General features: G+C 38.2%; 1 protein-coding gene across 1 annotated transcript in view; it reads left to right on the top strand.

Annotated features, from left to right (window-relative positions):
- LOC150106696 (amidophosphoribosyltransferase-like) overlaps positions 1-18,611 on the top strand; it is a 277,965-nt gene that overhangs the window by 217,539 nt on the left and 41,815 nt on the right. The window contains exon 5 of the mRNA XM_090392649.1: positions 1,287-1,414. Within this exon, the coding sequence (XP_090248775.1) occupies positions 1,287-1,414 (128 nt within the window). The remainder of the gene's footprint in view (positions 1-1,286; positions 1,415-18,611) is intronic.

The raw sequence follows: 18,611 nt of genomic DNA, 5'->3' as shown, positions 1-18,611 counted from the left end.
TGTTCCATTGTGTAAGGCTTTGATTAGGAAACACCTGGTTTTCAGAAGGACGAAGAGATGTTGGAAAGGGTCCAAAGGTGACTGACTAAGGTAGTCCTTAGTCAGTCACCTTTGGACTCTATCATATCTCCACTCTTCCTTTCCACCAGACTCTGGTGGACAGGAAGAGTGGAGATATGATAGAGACCTACAAGTTAGTAAGGGATATTTTCAAGCAGAGTTGTGAATGATTAGAATGTGGTGTCAGAGAATTTGAGTGTGTTTAAAGCACAGTATGATGAGCTGTGTGCATGATAAAAGGACTTCCCAGATGAGTCTTTGACTCCATGGGGTCTTGGATAATAATAATAATAGTAATAATAATAATAATAAGGAAGGTGTGAGTAGGGGAGAGGAGTGAGAAGAAGGTTTTCTGCATGGAGAGTGATTATTGAGTGAAATTCATTGCCTGAAAGTTTGTGAGTGCAGAATCTGTGAATGGGTTTAAGGAAAGACTCCATTTTAAAGCCATGGGAAGCTGTTCATTCCTCCTTTTCATTTTTCTTCACTTTTTTGTACATTGCTTGTTAGTCTGCTAGTCTGAATTCAGCATTTTTCTGCCATTCTCTTCTTTTAAAGCATCAGTTTTTGCACTCTCTCCACACACACGCACGCACGCACGCACGCACGCACGCACACACACACACACACACACACACACACACACAATTTCTTCTTTTGCCAGTCCTTGTTGTGATTAGTGTATTAACTTGATGTGCATGTTAATCCTGTCCACTGACTGATCATAACAAGTGATAGCACAGAACATAAAAATAAAAAATAATAAAAAAAACAGGGACAGATCTTTTCATAGTGTTTGTGTGTTAACATATGTAATAAATATCTTGTCTTGTTTCCTTGCATGAAGACATTTACCGTTGTATTTGTACAGCAATAAATGCCTCCCACTGGGTGTTTCCTATATGCAGAATTCCATAAATCTGTTTGCAAATGATGACAGATTTAAAGAGCAAATAGTTTAAGCTAATATAATAGAATTTAAGATGCCACTGCATGCAAAATTACTCCCTATTCATTTTTTTTGTTTTCTTGTAAAATGGTATCCAGAATTTTTTTTATGTAGTAGATGAGTGCTGAAATGAGAAACTACAATAAGCATATTTTTAATAAATGTTACTTTCTTATGTATGTTGACCATGTGGAACAAAAATAAGAAGAATAATTGAATAACAGATTGAATAGTGGTTTGAAAAATGTTTAAATGAAATGCATCTTAATTTTTTTAGGACAGATGGTATATACAGTTAGACAAGAATGTGGAAGACAGCTTGCTCGAGAAGCCCCAGTGGATGTAGATATAATTAGTACAGTTCCTGAATCAGCTACTCCAGCTGCATTGGGGTTTTCAGAAGAGGTATTGTTTCATTTAATAGTTTATGCTTTAATGGAATGAAGTTAGGCAGGAATGAATCAAATGATAGCTTACTGATTTTGATAATTTGTGTCTGTTACAGAGACATCCTTTGATGTACAGTATAAATAACTGTAACATGCACACAGGCAGCACAAAGAGTGGAACTGATTAAAGTCTAAAAAGGTATTCTCTATGCATGATAATGGAAAACCTTGGTTGTTTTCAAGAAGGAAGTCTAAAATCATGGTTTCCCATACCTGTGGGAGTTTTACACAATTATATTTATTGAGGTTAGGTTATAAAGCTACTATATTACTTTAATACTACTTTAATAGCTAATTAAAGATATCAAGAAATTGTATTCTCGGTTTAATCCTATATTATTATTATTATTATTATTACGCGACACCTCCAGAGTCCAAGGACTCATGGAGGGAGGGCACCCACTCTATAACTCTCCGCTACTACCATCATAATCTACACTAACACCATCTACTGCCCACCACTGGTATTTTCACAGGCAGTCACAAACATCCATGCCCATGGTGAGATTCAAACCTGCAGCCTTTTGGCTGGAGAGCAGATATACCAACCACTCAGCCAACCAAGCCGGTTAGCTGAGTGGTTGGTGTATCCCAACTATCCCATAATGCAAAGTACATATCCTTACAAACATGTATAATGCTATGCATTATGCGAAGGGTCACTACTTTGAAAAGAAAGTACTTTGGAGGAAGTACAAGATGAATAATGCTAATAATCAGTCACATTAAGAGTATAGAAAACAAGTCAGGAGAGCAACTCAGTTAGTAAGGAAAACAAAAGTAAAGTATGAGCAGAAATTGGCAAATCAATCAAAGAAAAATCCTAGAGAGTTTTATAGATATGTGGCAAGTAGAAGGAAGAATGATCATCGTAAGATGAAGTTAATGGATGAAAGTGGTAGAATGGTAACTGCTGCAGAAGACCATGTTGAGGTATTCAGTGATCAATTTATAACAGTATTTCATCCTGATCAGAGTGGAATCATGAGGAAATCAAGTGTAGAGAACATAGAGGATGGCTTAACTGTGAGTGAGCAGGAGGTAATTGAGGAAATAAATAACCTTGTTGTCAATAAGGCAATAGGATTTCATGACACATCACCATATATCATAAGGGAATGCTCCAGGGAATTGGCAGTAGCATTGGCATGCTTGTTTAATAAGAGTCTTACAACAGCACAGGTTCCAAGGGAGTGGAAAGAAGGTAAAATCGTTCCACTGCATAAAGGTGATGACAAGGCTGTGGCATCAAATTAGAGAGAGTTATGGAAATGATAGAAGAGAGAATGGGAACAGTAGAAGAGAGAGAATTATGAGGAATGGTAGAAGAGGAGAGAATAGGAACAGTAGAAGAGAGGGAATCAGAGAGAGAGAGAGAGAGAGAGAGAGTTATGGGAATGATACAAGAGGAGAGAATGGAAACAATTGGAGAGAGGGAATGAGAAGAATGCGAGGGAACACTGGAACCAGGGATAGAGTGATGTCAGGAAGGCAGGTAAGTAGGGGAACACAGAGAGAAAGTGTTAGAGGAGAGAGAGTTAGGGATGCATGTGAGCAATCGAGGAATAGGGTGGTAAGAGGTGTAATGTATGGGGGACTCAATGATCCGTGGTGTGCAAGATAGGATGCGTGAGGAGTGTTTGCCTGGAGGAATGATAGAAAGTGTTGCTATGGCAATTAAGAGGGCTGAAAGGGTGGATGAGATGATTGTGATATTAGGAATGAATAACTTGAGAGGTAATGTAAATTGGGCAGCGAGGGATACGAGATTCTTGCTTGAAGTTGTACGAAAGAAGATGCAGAGAGGAAAGATAGTGTGCATGTTGCCTAGGTATGATAGTGACGAGCTGAGCAGAAGAGCAGTAATGTTGAATAACATAATAGCTAGAATGTCTCAGAAGAGAGGATTGGAATATGTGGATGCTTGGATGGTGTCTGAGGACAGAAAGGAATTGTATGCAAGAGACCACTTGCATCTGAATGAGGAAGAGCATAGCCATCTGGAGAGATTGTTGTTCTGAATGAGTCAGTGTGTCTCAATCAGGGAAACTAGAATGCCCAGGGTGGATGGTAGCAGGGGGTGGCCTCTTGTAGGAATGGGTACTTGGGAGAAGCGGGACGACATCATGTAACACTGAGCCCAGTGAAGTTTAGAGGGGTTAATGCTAGGTATGGAAACAATGGCATTTTTATGCTTTATACTAATGCCATGAGTATCCAGAATAAAGGAAAGGAATTGGTGGTGCTGATAGCATCAGCCTGCCCAATGATTATTGGGGTCACTGAGACATGATTGACAGAAGAGGATATAATAACAGGAATAGAAGTAGCAGGGTACAGCATTTTTTGGCAGGATAGAAAGGGAAAGCATGGTGGTAGAGTCCCGCTTATGATAAATGACGACGTATGTCCTCTAAGAGTGGAGACTTTGGAAGGCAGTGACACTAATGATTTTGAAAGCATATGGTGTGAGGTAGAGGTGGGCAAGACAGGATATTTAGTGGGGTGTTGCTACAAATCAAGGAACACAGAGGGTGGGGACCAGGAGCTTGCAAGTGCAAGAAGAATGATTGTTTTGGGAGATTTTAACTACAGCAGTATAAATTGGTGAGAGGAAGATGCATGTAGCAAATAAGGGAATGGAATTTCTAGAATTCTTGAGGGACAGATGTCTTAGGCAACATGTAATAGATGGAACAAGAGGTTCAAGAGTTTTGGATGTGATCATAGCATCAGAAGAGTTGATAATAACTGAGATGACATCTCTCCCACCGGTAGGAGAGAGTGACCATGTGGTTTTGACTTGGAAGATGAATAGGCATGCAGGAGTATCAAAGAGACGGGAACATATGTGGAATTATAAGGCAGGTGATTATAATAGTCTTAGATATCAACTTGGAGAAGTTTCATGGAGGGAGGAATTGGAAGGATGGGATATCATTTGTGCTTGGGAAATTGTGAAGGAATATTTATTAGTAGCAATGGTGAGCTGTATTACATGAGTGAAGAAGAGGACACAATTTGGTGTAAAATAGATGACAAATAATATTAAACAAGAACTGCATGTGAAAAAGTGGCTATGGAAGAGATATAAGGAGACAGGTGAAGAGCAGATGCATGGAGAATATAAGACACAGGCCAGCAGAGTGACTAGTATGGTAGGGAAGGAGAAACTGGAATATGAGAAGAGATTGGTCATAAGATCCAAAGAAAATCCTAGGGAATTTTTTAGTTATGATTTAGAAATGATAGTGGAAGAATGACATTGTGGAATAAAAATGGGAATAGAGTGACTGATGCAGAGGCATAGTGGAATTGTTCACTTAACACTTTATTATAGTATTTCATCCTGGAGGAGTAAATTTTTAATACTAGAGGGGATAGGGCAGGTTCGAGATTTAGAGATGCACGAGGAGAGTGTGTTCCAAATACTTAGTACTCTGGATGTCAGTAAAGCTATGGGACTGGATGGTATTTTATCACAAGTTTTGAGAGAATGTGCTAAAGAGCTGACAGCTCCATTGACCTGGCTTTTCAATGAGAGTCTGGCTATGGGAAAGGTGCCCAGGAAATGGAAGGAAGGTCGGATAGTGCCAATGCATAAGGGCAGTAGCGGACTGGAAGTGTCTAATTATAGGCCAGTTTGTGTGCCATCAGTAGTTGTTAAGATCTTGGAGAAATTAGTGAGGGACCGTATACAGCATTGGGCAGATGAAGGTAATGTTATCTGTGAGAGTCAACATGGATTTGTTAAGGGGGCACTCTTGTTTTAGTAATATGCTAGCCTTTTGTAATAAAGTTACAAGAGCAGTAGATGAGGGAAAGGCATATACTGCCATTTTCTTGGATTTAGCGAGGGCATTTGACAGGGTGCCACATGATGAGCTGATATTTAAGTTGCAGCACATGGGTTTGGATGTCAGGTTGGTCAACTGGATTCTCGATTAGCTGTCTGATAGGTATCAGAGAGTTGTGTATGGTGGGGCACTTTCAAGAAGGTTACAAGTGGGGTCCCACAGGGCTCAATACTGGGACCTATATTGTTTAACATTTATATCAATGACATTGTCAGTGGATACCAGGGGGTTATTCAGTTGTTTGCGGATGATGTAAAGCTGGGAGAGTTATTGGTAATAGTGCAAATGTGGTAGTCATGCAAGAGTATTTGAATAAGCTAGACAGATGTGCAAATGAATGGGGGTGTTGGTTTAATTGAGCAAAATGTAAAGTCTTGAGGTTTGGGACACATCGATGGGACGCTGCATACTCTATTGGAGGAGCTATACTGGAGGAAGTAGGGGGAGACATGAGATCTGCAGTTGATGATTGATAGAAACCTGAAATTCAAGGGACATATTGCAAAGGTGGTGAAGGTAATACAGAGGATTGCTGCAATAATGAGAAACACGCTTACCTGCAGAGATAAAAGAGTTATCATATAAGACCCTGATCAGACCACCCTTAGACTATTATTCTTGGATTTGGTCCCCAGGATTTGAAGTGAATAAATTAACTGTGGAAAGGGTACAAAGGCAGATAACAAAGATGGTTTCAGAGCTGTACAATGTTAGTTATGAGGATCGGCTGAGGGAATGTGGACTGCAGAGTTTGGTGGATAGAAGAAGGAGAGGTGATATGATTGAGATTTTTAAACTGTGGAGAGGTGTTACAGGGTTTTGACTGGGAAGTTCTTTCACTTGGTTGTACAGCAGGAAGGAGTGATGACAAGCTGGCCATCCCTGGAAGTTATGAAATGAAGCTGTGAGTAAGAGGGTGAGGAGTGGTTTCTTTGCAAGGAGGGTGGTTGAGCCGTGGAATGCATTGCCTGATAGAGTGGTGAGAGCGAGAATGGTCAATGAGTTTAAGGAGTGGTATGATAGACTTTATGTTTCCTAGGAAGGACCTCCTGTGATGAGTCTTTTGACTCCATGGAGGCCTGAATAATAATAATAATAATAATTTGTCTTCCTTTCACTTGCTACACGGTTGAAGAATTCTCATACATTTTACTCTAGCCAATCTTAATTCCCCTATTATACTTTTGTTTTTTCCTTACCACTTTTCTAACCTGCATTTTATAGTTTTCATGCATCTGGTCATTTACTAACTTATAGTAACTAACAACATCCTACACAAACTGCTTGTCTAATTTCTTCAGTGTCATCATCAAATTCCTGATGTACCACAAGAGGTGCATAGGATACTGTGATAGTGCTACATGAAAAGCTTACATGATTTGTAACTTCCCATTGTCAGCTTTCCTCCAAATTAATCTGTTATGATTAGGACACTGTTATTATCAGATCTTATATTTTAATATTCTAACACATCTTACTGCATCAGTCCACTTAGATCTTGGTCTTCCTCTGGGTCTTTTTCCTGCCATACTTTCATCTGTTAGCTAACTTTTTTCCTATTCTGTTTAACCACCTTTCCAGCCATTATGGATCAAATATGTATCCTCATATGTATCAATCATATATTTCAATGTAATATCAATGGTATTACAATTTTAATATTCACTTCCCATCCATGATATAGACATCTTGGCCTGTAGTGTGGTTAATTAACCATACCACTTGAGACTGGCTCTGCTTTTATACTCCTGAATACTAACAATGGAACTTGACATTGTCAGTATTCCTTATCTTAGCTAAAGAATGAAAGAAGCCTTATTTTCATTGATCTAGCTGAACTCAGAACTTACTTAAGTTTAAATATTTTAATTTAATTAATCGATTATTATTTATAGTAATTATATACTTGTGTATTATCATGGCATTATCATGGAAATGAATATGAGGAGAGAACAATTTCAACTTTGTGTTCATCCGGTTCGGACCCATCAAACATGTGCAAAGCTGTCTGCATATATTATTATTATTATTTGGCAACCTCTGCAAAGTCAGCAGACTAATTATGGGAGGCCAACTCAACCAGCAACATGTCTATAATAATGAGCTTTGAAGTTATTTACACTACCTGCACTCATAATTCACTCAGAAAATGCATTCCACTCACTAATAACTCTCCACATAAAAAATCTACTCCTCACTCCCTTCTTCACCACATCTCTATACATCTTCCAGGGTTAGCCTGTTGTTGTGCTCAACTTAACATTCACTCTTCTTATAATTTCCTCTGAATTAATCTGATAGAATCCCTTAACTAACTGGAAGTTCTCTATCATATCTCCTCTTTTCCCCCTACCACCAAAAACTGTAATCAACATTCTTTCAAATGTTCTTCATAACCAACACTCTAGAGTCCTGATATCACTTTGGTTATATGTCTTTGGATGTTCTCTGGTGTTTCTACATAAAATGAAAAATAGGTGACCAAATCTGAGCACAATAGTCCAAATGTGGTATGACCAGTGCTTTATATATTTGCACCACCGTCTCCTTATAGATCCATGTCATTGTGCTATTTAATCACATTAGCAATATGATGTGCAGTCTTTGCAACATTTGCGATGTACCATCGGAACTTCAGTCCACTGTCCACCATCACTCCAAGATCTCAAATCTCATCTACTTCCTGAAGTACAGCTCCACCAATACAGTATGTCACCATATATCTCTGTATCCCAAAGTGTAACACCTTGCTTTATTAACATTAAAACTGCAACCCCACTCATTTGTCCTAGCTGAAAGTCTATTCAAATCTGCCTGTAGAGAATTAACATCAGCACTACTCCTAATAATTCTACATAACTTTGCATCATCAACAAACATTTGAAGATCCCCAGGGAAACCAGATGATATGTCATTAAAAAACAAGTTAAGCTGTAGTGACTAAGAATAGAACCGTGAAACATGCCAAATGTCACCTTCCTTTTCTGAGACACAATTCCATCATGCTGGTATCGTTCAAAGAGACAATCTCCGATCCATCTAACCAATATAATATACTATATATTCCACAGCTTGTCCACCAACTTATCATGTGATAATCCATCAAATGCTTTTGCAAAGTCAAAGAATATTCAACTTAAAATAAAACATAAGCAGATTGCTAAACAAAACCTGCCCTTCACATACCCATGCTGACCATGTTGGAAAAATGCTTGTTTCTAACCATTTTTCCAACACTTTGATCACAACTGCAGTGATGCAGACCATTCTGTAATTAGAAACTTCTGTTCTTGAACCTCTCTCTTTTCTCTAAGAGGTATTATTTTCTTCTTTCCACTCCTTAGGAATCTTTCCCACTGCAAGACTCATTAAATAACCAGGTCAAGGGCATAGCTAACCCTTTTGCACATTCTTTAAAAATATGTGGTGATATGTCCATTCAGCTTTGGTGGTTAAGTTGTTGGAGAAGCTTGTGAGAACTAGGATCCAGAGTTGGGTTGACAACAATGGTAATATCTCTGATGGACAGCATGGATTTGCTAAAGGGAGGTCATGTTTTAGTAATCTATTTACTTATTACAATAAAGTGACTGCTTCCTTGGATAGAGGAGAAGGATACACAATAATATACTTAGATTTTGCAAAGGCTTTTGATAGTGTACCTCATGATAAATTGATAGTCAAACTAGAGCAGATGAGGTTGGATATTAGATTAGTGCATTGAATTGGAGACTGGCTATCTGATAGGCATCAACAAGTTTTGTATGGGGTGCGATATCCAGGAAAAGGAAAGTCACTAGTGGTGTGCCTCAGGAGTCTGTTTTAGGGCCATTACTGTTTAACTTGTATATTAATGATATTGGTGAAGATTTGGATGGAGATATTCAGTTGCTTGCAGATGATGCAAAGTTTGGACGAACCATAAAGAGTAGTGAAGATGTTGTGGCCTTGCAAGTAGACTTGAATAAATTGAGTGATTGGGCACGGAAATGGGGATGTGAGTTCAATGTTGCAAAATGTAAGGTTTTAAAATTTGGAAAACAAAGATGGGATGCGGAATTTATGCTTGGTGAGAATATATTGTTGGAGGTAGAGGAAATCAGAGATCTGGGGGTGATAGTGGATAAGGATCTAAAATTTAAGGGACACAATCTCCTCTCCATCAAGAAGAAACCCTGGTGCCCAGATCTGGGCACAATAGTCAAGATGGGGTCTTATCAAGGCTTGATAATAACTTGCAATAACTTTTTTTTTTAAGGTTACACGGTGATCAGCATTCATATTTATGAATTTAGGGACAAAAAACACGTGTTGAAAAGATTATTTTACTGATTAATAATAAAATAATAACTTTACGTTTAGACCCCTGTATTGAGGTCATCATCAGAAGGATACATGTGTATAAGAACCAAGCTACATGCTGTTGCACTCTATACAGGTAAATTACATCTACGTGGTTAACTAATCTTTTTTCTTAGCCTGCCTTCTAGTGATTTAAAAAAAAAAAAAGGAGGACTTGCAATAACTTGCTTGTCTCTGCTCGTCAAAGTATTCTTCTGCAACCAAGTAATTTGATGAGCTGATTTAGCCACTTTTACAATGTGCTCCCTAAACTTCAACTCCCTATCCAGCAACACTCCCAAATCCCTGGCTTCATCAATCTCCTAGAGTACAGTTCCACCAATGCAGTATACTGCTGCTAATCTTTTCACCCCAAAATGCATAACCTTACACTTGCCACATTAAAGTGGCATCCATTCTCCTTAGCCCAGTCCTCCAATCTAATCAAATCATCCTGCGCAAAATTTTGACATCATGTGCATTCACTATTGCTCTACCCAACTTTGCATCATCAGCAAACAAATGTGCACTTCCTCTCAGATCCTTTCCTATATCGTTAATGAACAAATTAAATAGTAGTGGTCCAAGAACAGAACTGTGCGGCACACCACTATTCACAGGTCGTCTTTTGGACTCTACTCCTGAATAAACTATCTTCACACCAAATAGCTTCAAAATCATCACACATATTACTATTTTCCACTTTGACTCTTGTAGTACACAATTCCTCTGCTACATTAACAATACGTCCCCTCCTTTCTTGATCTTCCTATCCTTTTGGAAAATTCTATATCCTACTATTTCAAGTCATGATAGTATATCATCCTCAGGCAACCATGTTTCACTTATGCCAATTATCTTTGGGCATACTGATTCAATTGATGCTACAAACTCGGAACCTTTATTTTTAACACTCTGTACATTAGTATAAAGTATAACAATTCACTCTTTGAGGCCATCCATCAACACAATCACTCTTTACTCTCTGTGCTATAGTGCACTTCTATCTTCGTTCTGACCATTCCTGCTTCCCTGATCCTGTCTCTGATTTTCATTTATATTCTTATGATCCCCCACTATTTTGCTGCATCACATCACTTTGCTCTGCTGTAATTACTTCATCCCCTTTGTATTCATCCTCTTGTCATCCTTCCACAACTTGTTTCTCAACATCTCTCTGTCTCTTAGTGTTACTAATTTCATATGGATCCTGTGCACTCTTATTGGACAATGCTCCAAAGAACCAACACCAAACCCATTCAGGCCTGGCTCGAGGCAGGAGCGGAATGGGCGAATGCCGCAGGTGAAAAAGTAAAAGGGCAGAAAACTTAGAAAGAGTTTATCTTACAATTCTGGAGGCAGAAAAAATTAAAAATAAAAAAAAATAATAATTAAATAGGATATATCATATATTTAAAAATATTAAATTTATATATACATATTTATAAAGATAATTATATTTTATTCTAATTATATAAGCTCCAAATGGTTACTCTACTACCATATTTTTATTTTGATAATCCTCGGAACAGATACATTTAGATCCAATTTCATTGAGAAAATTGATTCTCTTATAAATGGAATATTTTTATTTAAGAAACAAAATTAATTGGAAATTTTTATTTAGTAATTTAATATTTTAATATTAAAATTTGATATATTAATAAATAATATAAATATGAAACCGAAGGGCGGAAAAAGAATCTTGCACACACACACTCAAAAATTTGCTTGGGCCGGCGCTGAACCCATTCAATATAAGGCACTAAAGAAGAACAGAGATCTGCAAGTTGTCCAACTGTGCCCATGCAGACTACAGAGAAGAGTATACAAAAGAACATGTAGGTAGCTTATTATGTCTGTACAAGAATGCTAGGAGTATCAGAAACAAAGGGGTAAAGTTTGTTGCCTTGGTCAGTATGTTGTGACCTACAATTGTAGGCATTAGTCAAACCTGGATCATACATACTAACTTGTATCAAGTGTAAAGGATACAGTATTTTTAGGAAGGATAGACAGGATAGGAGAGGAAGGGCATGCTAATAATGATATCAGATCACTTGAATCCAGTTAGTGTTGAGACTTATGATTGTAATGCTAGTAACAGTTTTTCATGTGGCAATGAGATTGAAGCCATCTGGTGTGAGGTGGAATCTAGCAAGATCAAATACATAGTGGGATGTTGTTACAGACCTGATGGATCAGTTACTAGTGATGAAGAAATGCATCACTAAATAAAGATGATGGGTGCAAAAAGAGTAAAGATAATGGGGAAACTTTAATTAACCAAACATTGATTGAGTAGCAGGAAAATCTCACGAGAAGAATGAAACTGAATTTACTGAGCTGTTGTGATACAACTTTCTCAAACAGCATGTAACAGAAGGAACTTGAGATCAGAGAGTGTTAGATTTGATTACAGTACTGGAGGGTGTTTCAGTTAAAGATGTAACTATTCTGCATATAGTTGGTGACAGTGATCATGCGGTACTCACTTGGGAAGGAGCTAAGTATAGGAATGTTCCATTTAGGAAAGGTTACATTCTGAACTACAAAGCAGGAAATTATGACCAGCTGAGTATACTGAGTTCATACCAGTTGTATCAGTTGCTGGATGGGAAGAATATCAACAGTGCATGGGAAGCATTTAAGGAATGATTTGCAAATCTCATTTCAAATGATGCAATATCAGAATATGTCCTGAGAGTTAGAATAAATAGGGTAGAAGTCAAATGGATGTGTAATCTTATCAAGCAAGAGGTTCATAAGAAAAGGATGATGTGGAAGGAATACCATGTGCATAAGTCTTCATATTTACGAATTTAGGGACACAAAGCACACATGATGAAATGATTATTTTGCTTATTATTAACCTCTCTACCAGCCGAGGTGGATGAAATAGTGACCAATTGCACTTCTTATCCACGTTATTCAATAGGTGTTACAGAATCGTATCCAGATTTATCTGGACGTGTATATATATGTCCTGGTTGGTTGGGGTGTTAATAAAATAACAATTGACGTTTAGACCTTGTATTGAGGTCATCAACAGAAAAATGCATGTGTATATGAAAACAAGTTACATGCTCTTGCACTCTACAAAGGTAAAATGAATCTACGTTGTTAACTGATCTTTTACTTAGCCTGATCTCTAGTGGTAAATAAATAAATAAATAAATAAATAAAAACCTACACTAAACCCTGCTAAAGTCCTCCCATACTAAGATTTTCTTCTGGATTTGTATAGTTCAGGTCGCCATTGAATGTTTCAAAAAAAAAAAAAACTTCAAGTCTTCTTGTATTGAGATTTCTCTTTGGCTTGTTCTGGTTGCTATAATGGTTGCAAATGGGTCCTCCACATTCTCGGAATGTTTAGACCATCATTTTTGTTCAAGTTAGGATTGTGTTTGAGCATTTCACATGCTTCTTTAAATTTCCTCTCGATTCAGGTTTTGGTGCGGTGTAAGGACTTGGTACCTTTCCAATCAATTCTGTGGTATGTCTGGAGTGTGTGGTCTGAAAGGCCGGTTTTTCCAAAATGGAGGTATTTGATGTGTTGTTTGTGTTCGTCATTCCTAATTGGGATGGTTCACCCTGTTTCCCCCCTATGTATGGTAGGTTACATGTGCATTGTATTTTGTAAACCCCTGGGTAGGCTAGATGTGGAAGAGGATCTTTGGAAGAACCGAGTAAGTGTCTTAATTTTATTGGGGTTTGAAAGTGGTTTTGATGTTGTATTTGTGTAGTGTTCTGTTTTTTCCAAAATGCCTCTAACATAAGGTATGGCAATGACATTCTTGAAATCTTTTTTGTTTTTAGTGGGTGTCTCTGTGGAGGAACTTGTGAATAGTTTTTTTATTGTATCTATTTTTTATAAATGTATGGTTGATGATCTCATATTCCTGGTTTAGAGCTTGCTCATTTGAACAAATAGTTTGAGCTCTTTTTTTTTTTTTTTTTTTTTTTTTACCACTAGAGATCAGGCTAAGTAAAAGATCAGTTAACAGCATAGATTCAATTTACCTTTGTAGAGTGCAAGAGTGTGTAGCTTGTTTTCATATACACATGTAGTTTTCTGATGATGACCTCAGTACAGGGATCGAAAAGTCAATTGTCATTTTATTAATAATAAGTAAAATAATCATTTCAACACGTATGTATTGTGTCCCTAAATTCGTAAATATGAATGCTGATAACCGTGTAAAAGAAAGAACCATATGCATAAGGATGATGTCCATTATGAAAGTTATAAACAGCAGGCCAGAAAAGTTATAATTGTTGTAGAAAAAGTTAAGTCTGAGTATGAAAAGAAACTGGCTCTGCATGCTAAAGATAACCCCAAAGAATTCTATTGATATGCTGCCGGCCTGGTTGGCTGAGTGGTTAGTGTATCCACTCTCCAGCCAAAAAGCCGCAGGTTCGAATCCTGCCATGGGCATGGATATTTGTGATTGTCGGTGAAAATACTAGTGGTGGTGGTCGGCAGTAGATGGTGTTGGTGTAGTTGCAGTTCGTGTAATTGGTGGATTGAGTGGTGGCTTAGGTTATTCTTACTCTACAACAAGACAGGGTGTTGTAGAGTAAGCCCTTCCTCGATGAGTCTTTGGACTCCCTGGAGGTGTCATAATAAAAGAAAGAATGAATATGAAAGAATAACTCTACTGAATGTGGATGGTGTAAGGGTAACAGATGCAGAAGAGGTTGTTCAACTCATGAGGACCCATTTTGCTAAAAGCTATCAACCTGATGTATGCAACATTGATCTCACTGCTACCTCTTCGCTAAATTAAGAAATTCAGGTGTATGAGGAGAAGAAGGTATTAGAGTTGTTGCACAAACTGAATAAGAATTCATCAATAGGGACCTGATGGGATATTAGCACAGGTTCTAAAATAGTATTCAGCTGAAATGGATATTCCTTTAACCAGGCTATATGATTTGAGTCTCAGAACAAGGAAAGAATGTATGGTAATCCTGTTGCAAAAGGGTGGTGCAAAGACCAATGTATCCAACTATAGACCAATCAGTATCTAAGGAGTGGTGGTGGTGAAGATTTTGGAAAAGTTGTTTAGGGCTCACATTCAGAAATGGGTTGACAGAGAATCTCTATTTTGCAAAGAACAGCATGGGTTTGATAAGGGAAGGTCATGTTTCAGCAACTTGCTCACATTCTATAATTATTTTACCATTGAACTAAATAAGGGGAATGGATATACCATGATACTTTTGGATTTTGCTAAGGTTTTTGACAGAATACAGCATGGAAGACTGTTGCATAAACTGGAGAATGTGGGTTTCAATTATAAAATGTTAGCATGGATAACAGGATGGCTAACTGACAGATATCAAAACGTGGTGTATTGGGAATGTGAGTCTGCAAAATTTAAGACAACAAGTGTGTATCACAAGAATCAGTCCTTGGTCCACTGTTATTCAATCTGTACATTAATGACATTGGAATAGATTTGACAGGTGATATACAGCTATTTGCGGATGGTGCAAAGATAGGTATAGTAATCAGGAATGTCACTGATATGCAGTACTTGTGGAATGATTTGAATAGGCTGGAATTGTGGGCATGGGAAAATGGATGTCAATTCAGTGTCAGTAAATGTCAAGTCATGTACTTTGGCATGATTAGATATCCAATCGTATTATATTGGTGGAATTATGCTAGAAGAAACTGATCAGGCTAGGGATCTTGGAGTGTTTGTAGATAGGAAGTTGAAGTTCAGGGGCTGTGTACCAAAGATTGCAAATACAACTCAAAAGATAACTGTAATGCTGAAATGAACTTTGACATATAAAGATAAGGATGTTATTTGTCTCTTATCAAGGCCTTGTAAAGAAAGTGTTGACCTCACTTGGACTATTGTGTGCAGGTCTGGTCTCCTGGTTTCTGTTGTGATTCTGATACAGTAGAGAAAGTGCAAAGGAGAGTGTTAAAAATAATATCGGGATTGTGGAATACTGATTATGAAGACAGATTGAGAATTTGTAGACTTCAGACACTAACAAACAGGAGATATTGGAGGTGGCGCTAGTGAGCCAAGCGCAGTGGACGTGTATAAGAAGAGCTCCTGATTGAGATAAGTTATTCTAGGAATAATTAAGTATATATGCGTAATTGTTTGAATAAGAGCGGCTGTAAACATTGTGCGCTACCGGTATTATTAGTGTGGGGGATTTTTCTTGCCTAAACTTAATTAAGAAATCGTTATTATTAGACCTAGTAACCTGCAGGGGAAAAAAAAAATGGCGGTGGCATTGTCATTCCATGATTTTAATTTAGATTTCAGTTTCTTTAAGTGTGAAGTCTGTTATATGTATTCCTTCGATAACATAAAACTACAGGAGGAGAGTGTGTTTCAGATACTGAGTTCTCTGGATGTCAGTAAAGCTGTGGGACTGGATGGTATTTCACCACGAGTTTTGAGAGAATGTGCTAGGGAATTTACAGTGCCTTTAATGTGGCTTTTCAATGAAAGTCTGGCTTTGGCAAAAGTGCCCAGGGAATGGAAGGAAGGTAAGATAGTGCCATTGCATAAGGGTGGTAACAGACTGGAAGTGTCTAATTATAGGCCAGTCTGTGTGTCATCAGTAGTTGTTAAGATCTTGGAGAAAGTAGTGAGGGACCGTATACAGCATTGGGCAGATGAGGGTAATGTTATCTGTGAGAATCAACATGGATTTGTGAAAGGACGCTCTTGTTTTAGCAATATGCTAGCCTTTTATAATAAAGTTACAAGAACATTAGATGAGGGAAAGGCATATACTGCAATTTTCTTAGACTTGGCGAAGGCATTTGACAGGATGCCACATGATAAGCTGATATTTAAGTTGCAGCACATGGGTCTGGATGTCAGATTGGTCAACTGGATTCAGGATTGGCTGTCTGATAGGTATCAGAGAGTTGTATATGGTGGAGCAGTTTCCAGGAGGCAGAGGGTTACAAGTGGGGTCCCACAGGGCTCAGTACTAGGACCTATATTGTTTAACCTTTATATCAATGACATAGCCAGTGGATTGCAGGCGGATATTCAGCTGTTTGTGGATGATCCGAAGCTGGGAAGGATTATTAGTAATAGTGCAGATGTGGTAGCCCTGCAAGAGGATTTAAATAAGCTAGATAGATGGGCAAATGAACGGGGGTTTCAGTTTAATGCAGCAAAATGTAAGGTCTTGAGGTGTGGGAAACATCGATGGGATGCTGCATACTCTATGGGAGGAGTTATACTGGAGGAAGTAGGGGAGACAAGAGATCTGGGGTTGATGATTGATAGAAACCTGAAGTTTAGGGGACATATTGCAAAGGTGGTGAAGGTAACACAGAGGATTGCTGCTATTATGAGAAGGACACTGACCTGCAGAGATAAGAGGGTTATCATTCCGTTGTATAAGTCTCTGATCAAACCACACTTGGACTATTGTTCTCAGATTTGGTCCCCAGGATTTGAAGGGGATAAATTAACTGTGGAAAGGATACAAAGACGGATGACAAAGATGGTTTCAGGACTGTACAAGGATAGTTATGAGGATCGGCTCAGAGAATGTGGACTGCAGAGTTTGGTGGATAGAAGAAGGAGAGGTGATATGATTGAGACTTTTAAACTGTTGAGAGGTGGTTACAGGGTTGACACTGGGGAGTTCTTTCGCTTGGTTGAACAGCAGGAAGAAGTGATGACAAGAGGCCATCCCTGGAAGTTACGAAAGGAAACTGTGAGCAAGAGGGTAAGGAGTGGTTTCTTTGTGTGGAGGGTGGTTGAGCCGTGGAATGCATTGCCTGATGGAGTGGTGGGAGCGAGAATGGTCAGTGAGTTTAATGAGTGGTATGATAGACTTTGTGTTTCTCAGGGGGGGGGACCTCCCCTCGATGAGTCTTGACAGACTTTATGTCTTTGGAAGGACCTCCTTCGAAGAGTCTTTTGACTCCTTGGAGGCCTGAATAATAATAATAATAATAATAATAATAATAAATGATTTGTGGATGTTTAGCACGGATGGAAGAAGGGTGTGTGCGAAGTGTGACCTGAATGAGGAACTAATTAATGCAAATATGAAATTGATGACAGAAAGTGTTAGTAACGATTGTGTCCCGAGTGCATGTTTGAAAGAGGATGGTGAGAAAGAGAGGCGAAAAATGTTAAAAAATCAGGAAAAAAGAAAAAGAGCGATTTGAAAACCATAACGATGTTAAAAGGAACGAAAGTGAGGTGAGAGTGGCGGAAAGAAATGAAATTGAGAGAACGAATGAAAATAGAAATGCCGTGACGCAGAAATCACAAGTGAAAATAATCAAAAGAATAAATGATAGCGAAAAAAGAATGAACGATGGCTAAAGTTGGACGCATGTTGGACTGAAAGTACTGAAACAAAGAAAGATGAATGAGAGTAAAAGTGAGAAGAATGATAGCAAATGTTGGACGCATGTTGGTCCGAAAGTATGGAAACAAAGAAAGATAAATGAGAGTGAAAGTGAGAAGAATGATAGTGAAAGTTGGATGTATGTTGGACCGGAAGTACGGAAACAAAGAAGGATGAATGAGAGGGAAAGTGAGAAGAGGGGGTCGAGAGTTAGAAAGATTTAATGATAGAGAGAATGTGTCGTGAGATTCGGAAAGTGAATTGGATTGGATGTGGCAAGAAATGAAATGGATGCGGAATGAAATTAAGAGAATTCAGGTCAAAACTATTAAAATAAATCATGATGGCATGAAAGAGTTAACGAAAGATGAGCGAGTGGCGTTGTATGGCGACTCTAATATTAAAGGTGTGCTAGAGGATAGAATGCACAAGGTATGTTTTCCAGGCGGTAAAATGAGTAGATAATATGAGGCAGGAGCGAGCAAAAGAGTTAATAGTATTAATTGGTACAAATGATTTGAGAGAAAACAAAGAGCATGTCAGAATGAATATCAGAAGGCTGCTTGGAAAGATAAAAGAGAATAGTGTGAC

This window comes from Typopeltis vanoorti, chromosome 5 (assembly GCF_054136105.1).
Source record: "Typopeltis vanoorti isolate ZY-2024b chromosome 5, IOZ_Tvanoo_1.0, whole genome shotgun sequence".
NCBI lineage: Eukaryota > Metazoa > Arthropoda > Arachnida > Uropygi > Thelyphonidae > Typopeltis > Typopeltis vanoorti.
This window is presented reverse-complemented; position numbering and strand designations above follow the sequence as displayed.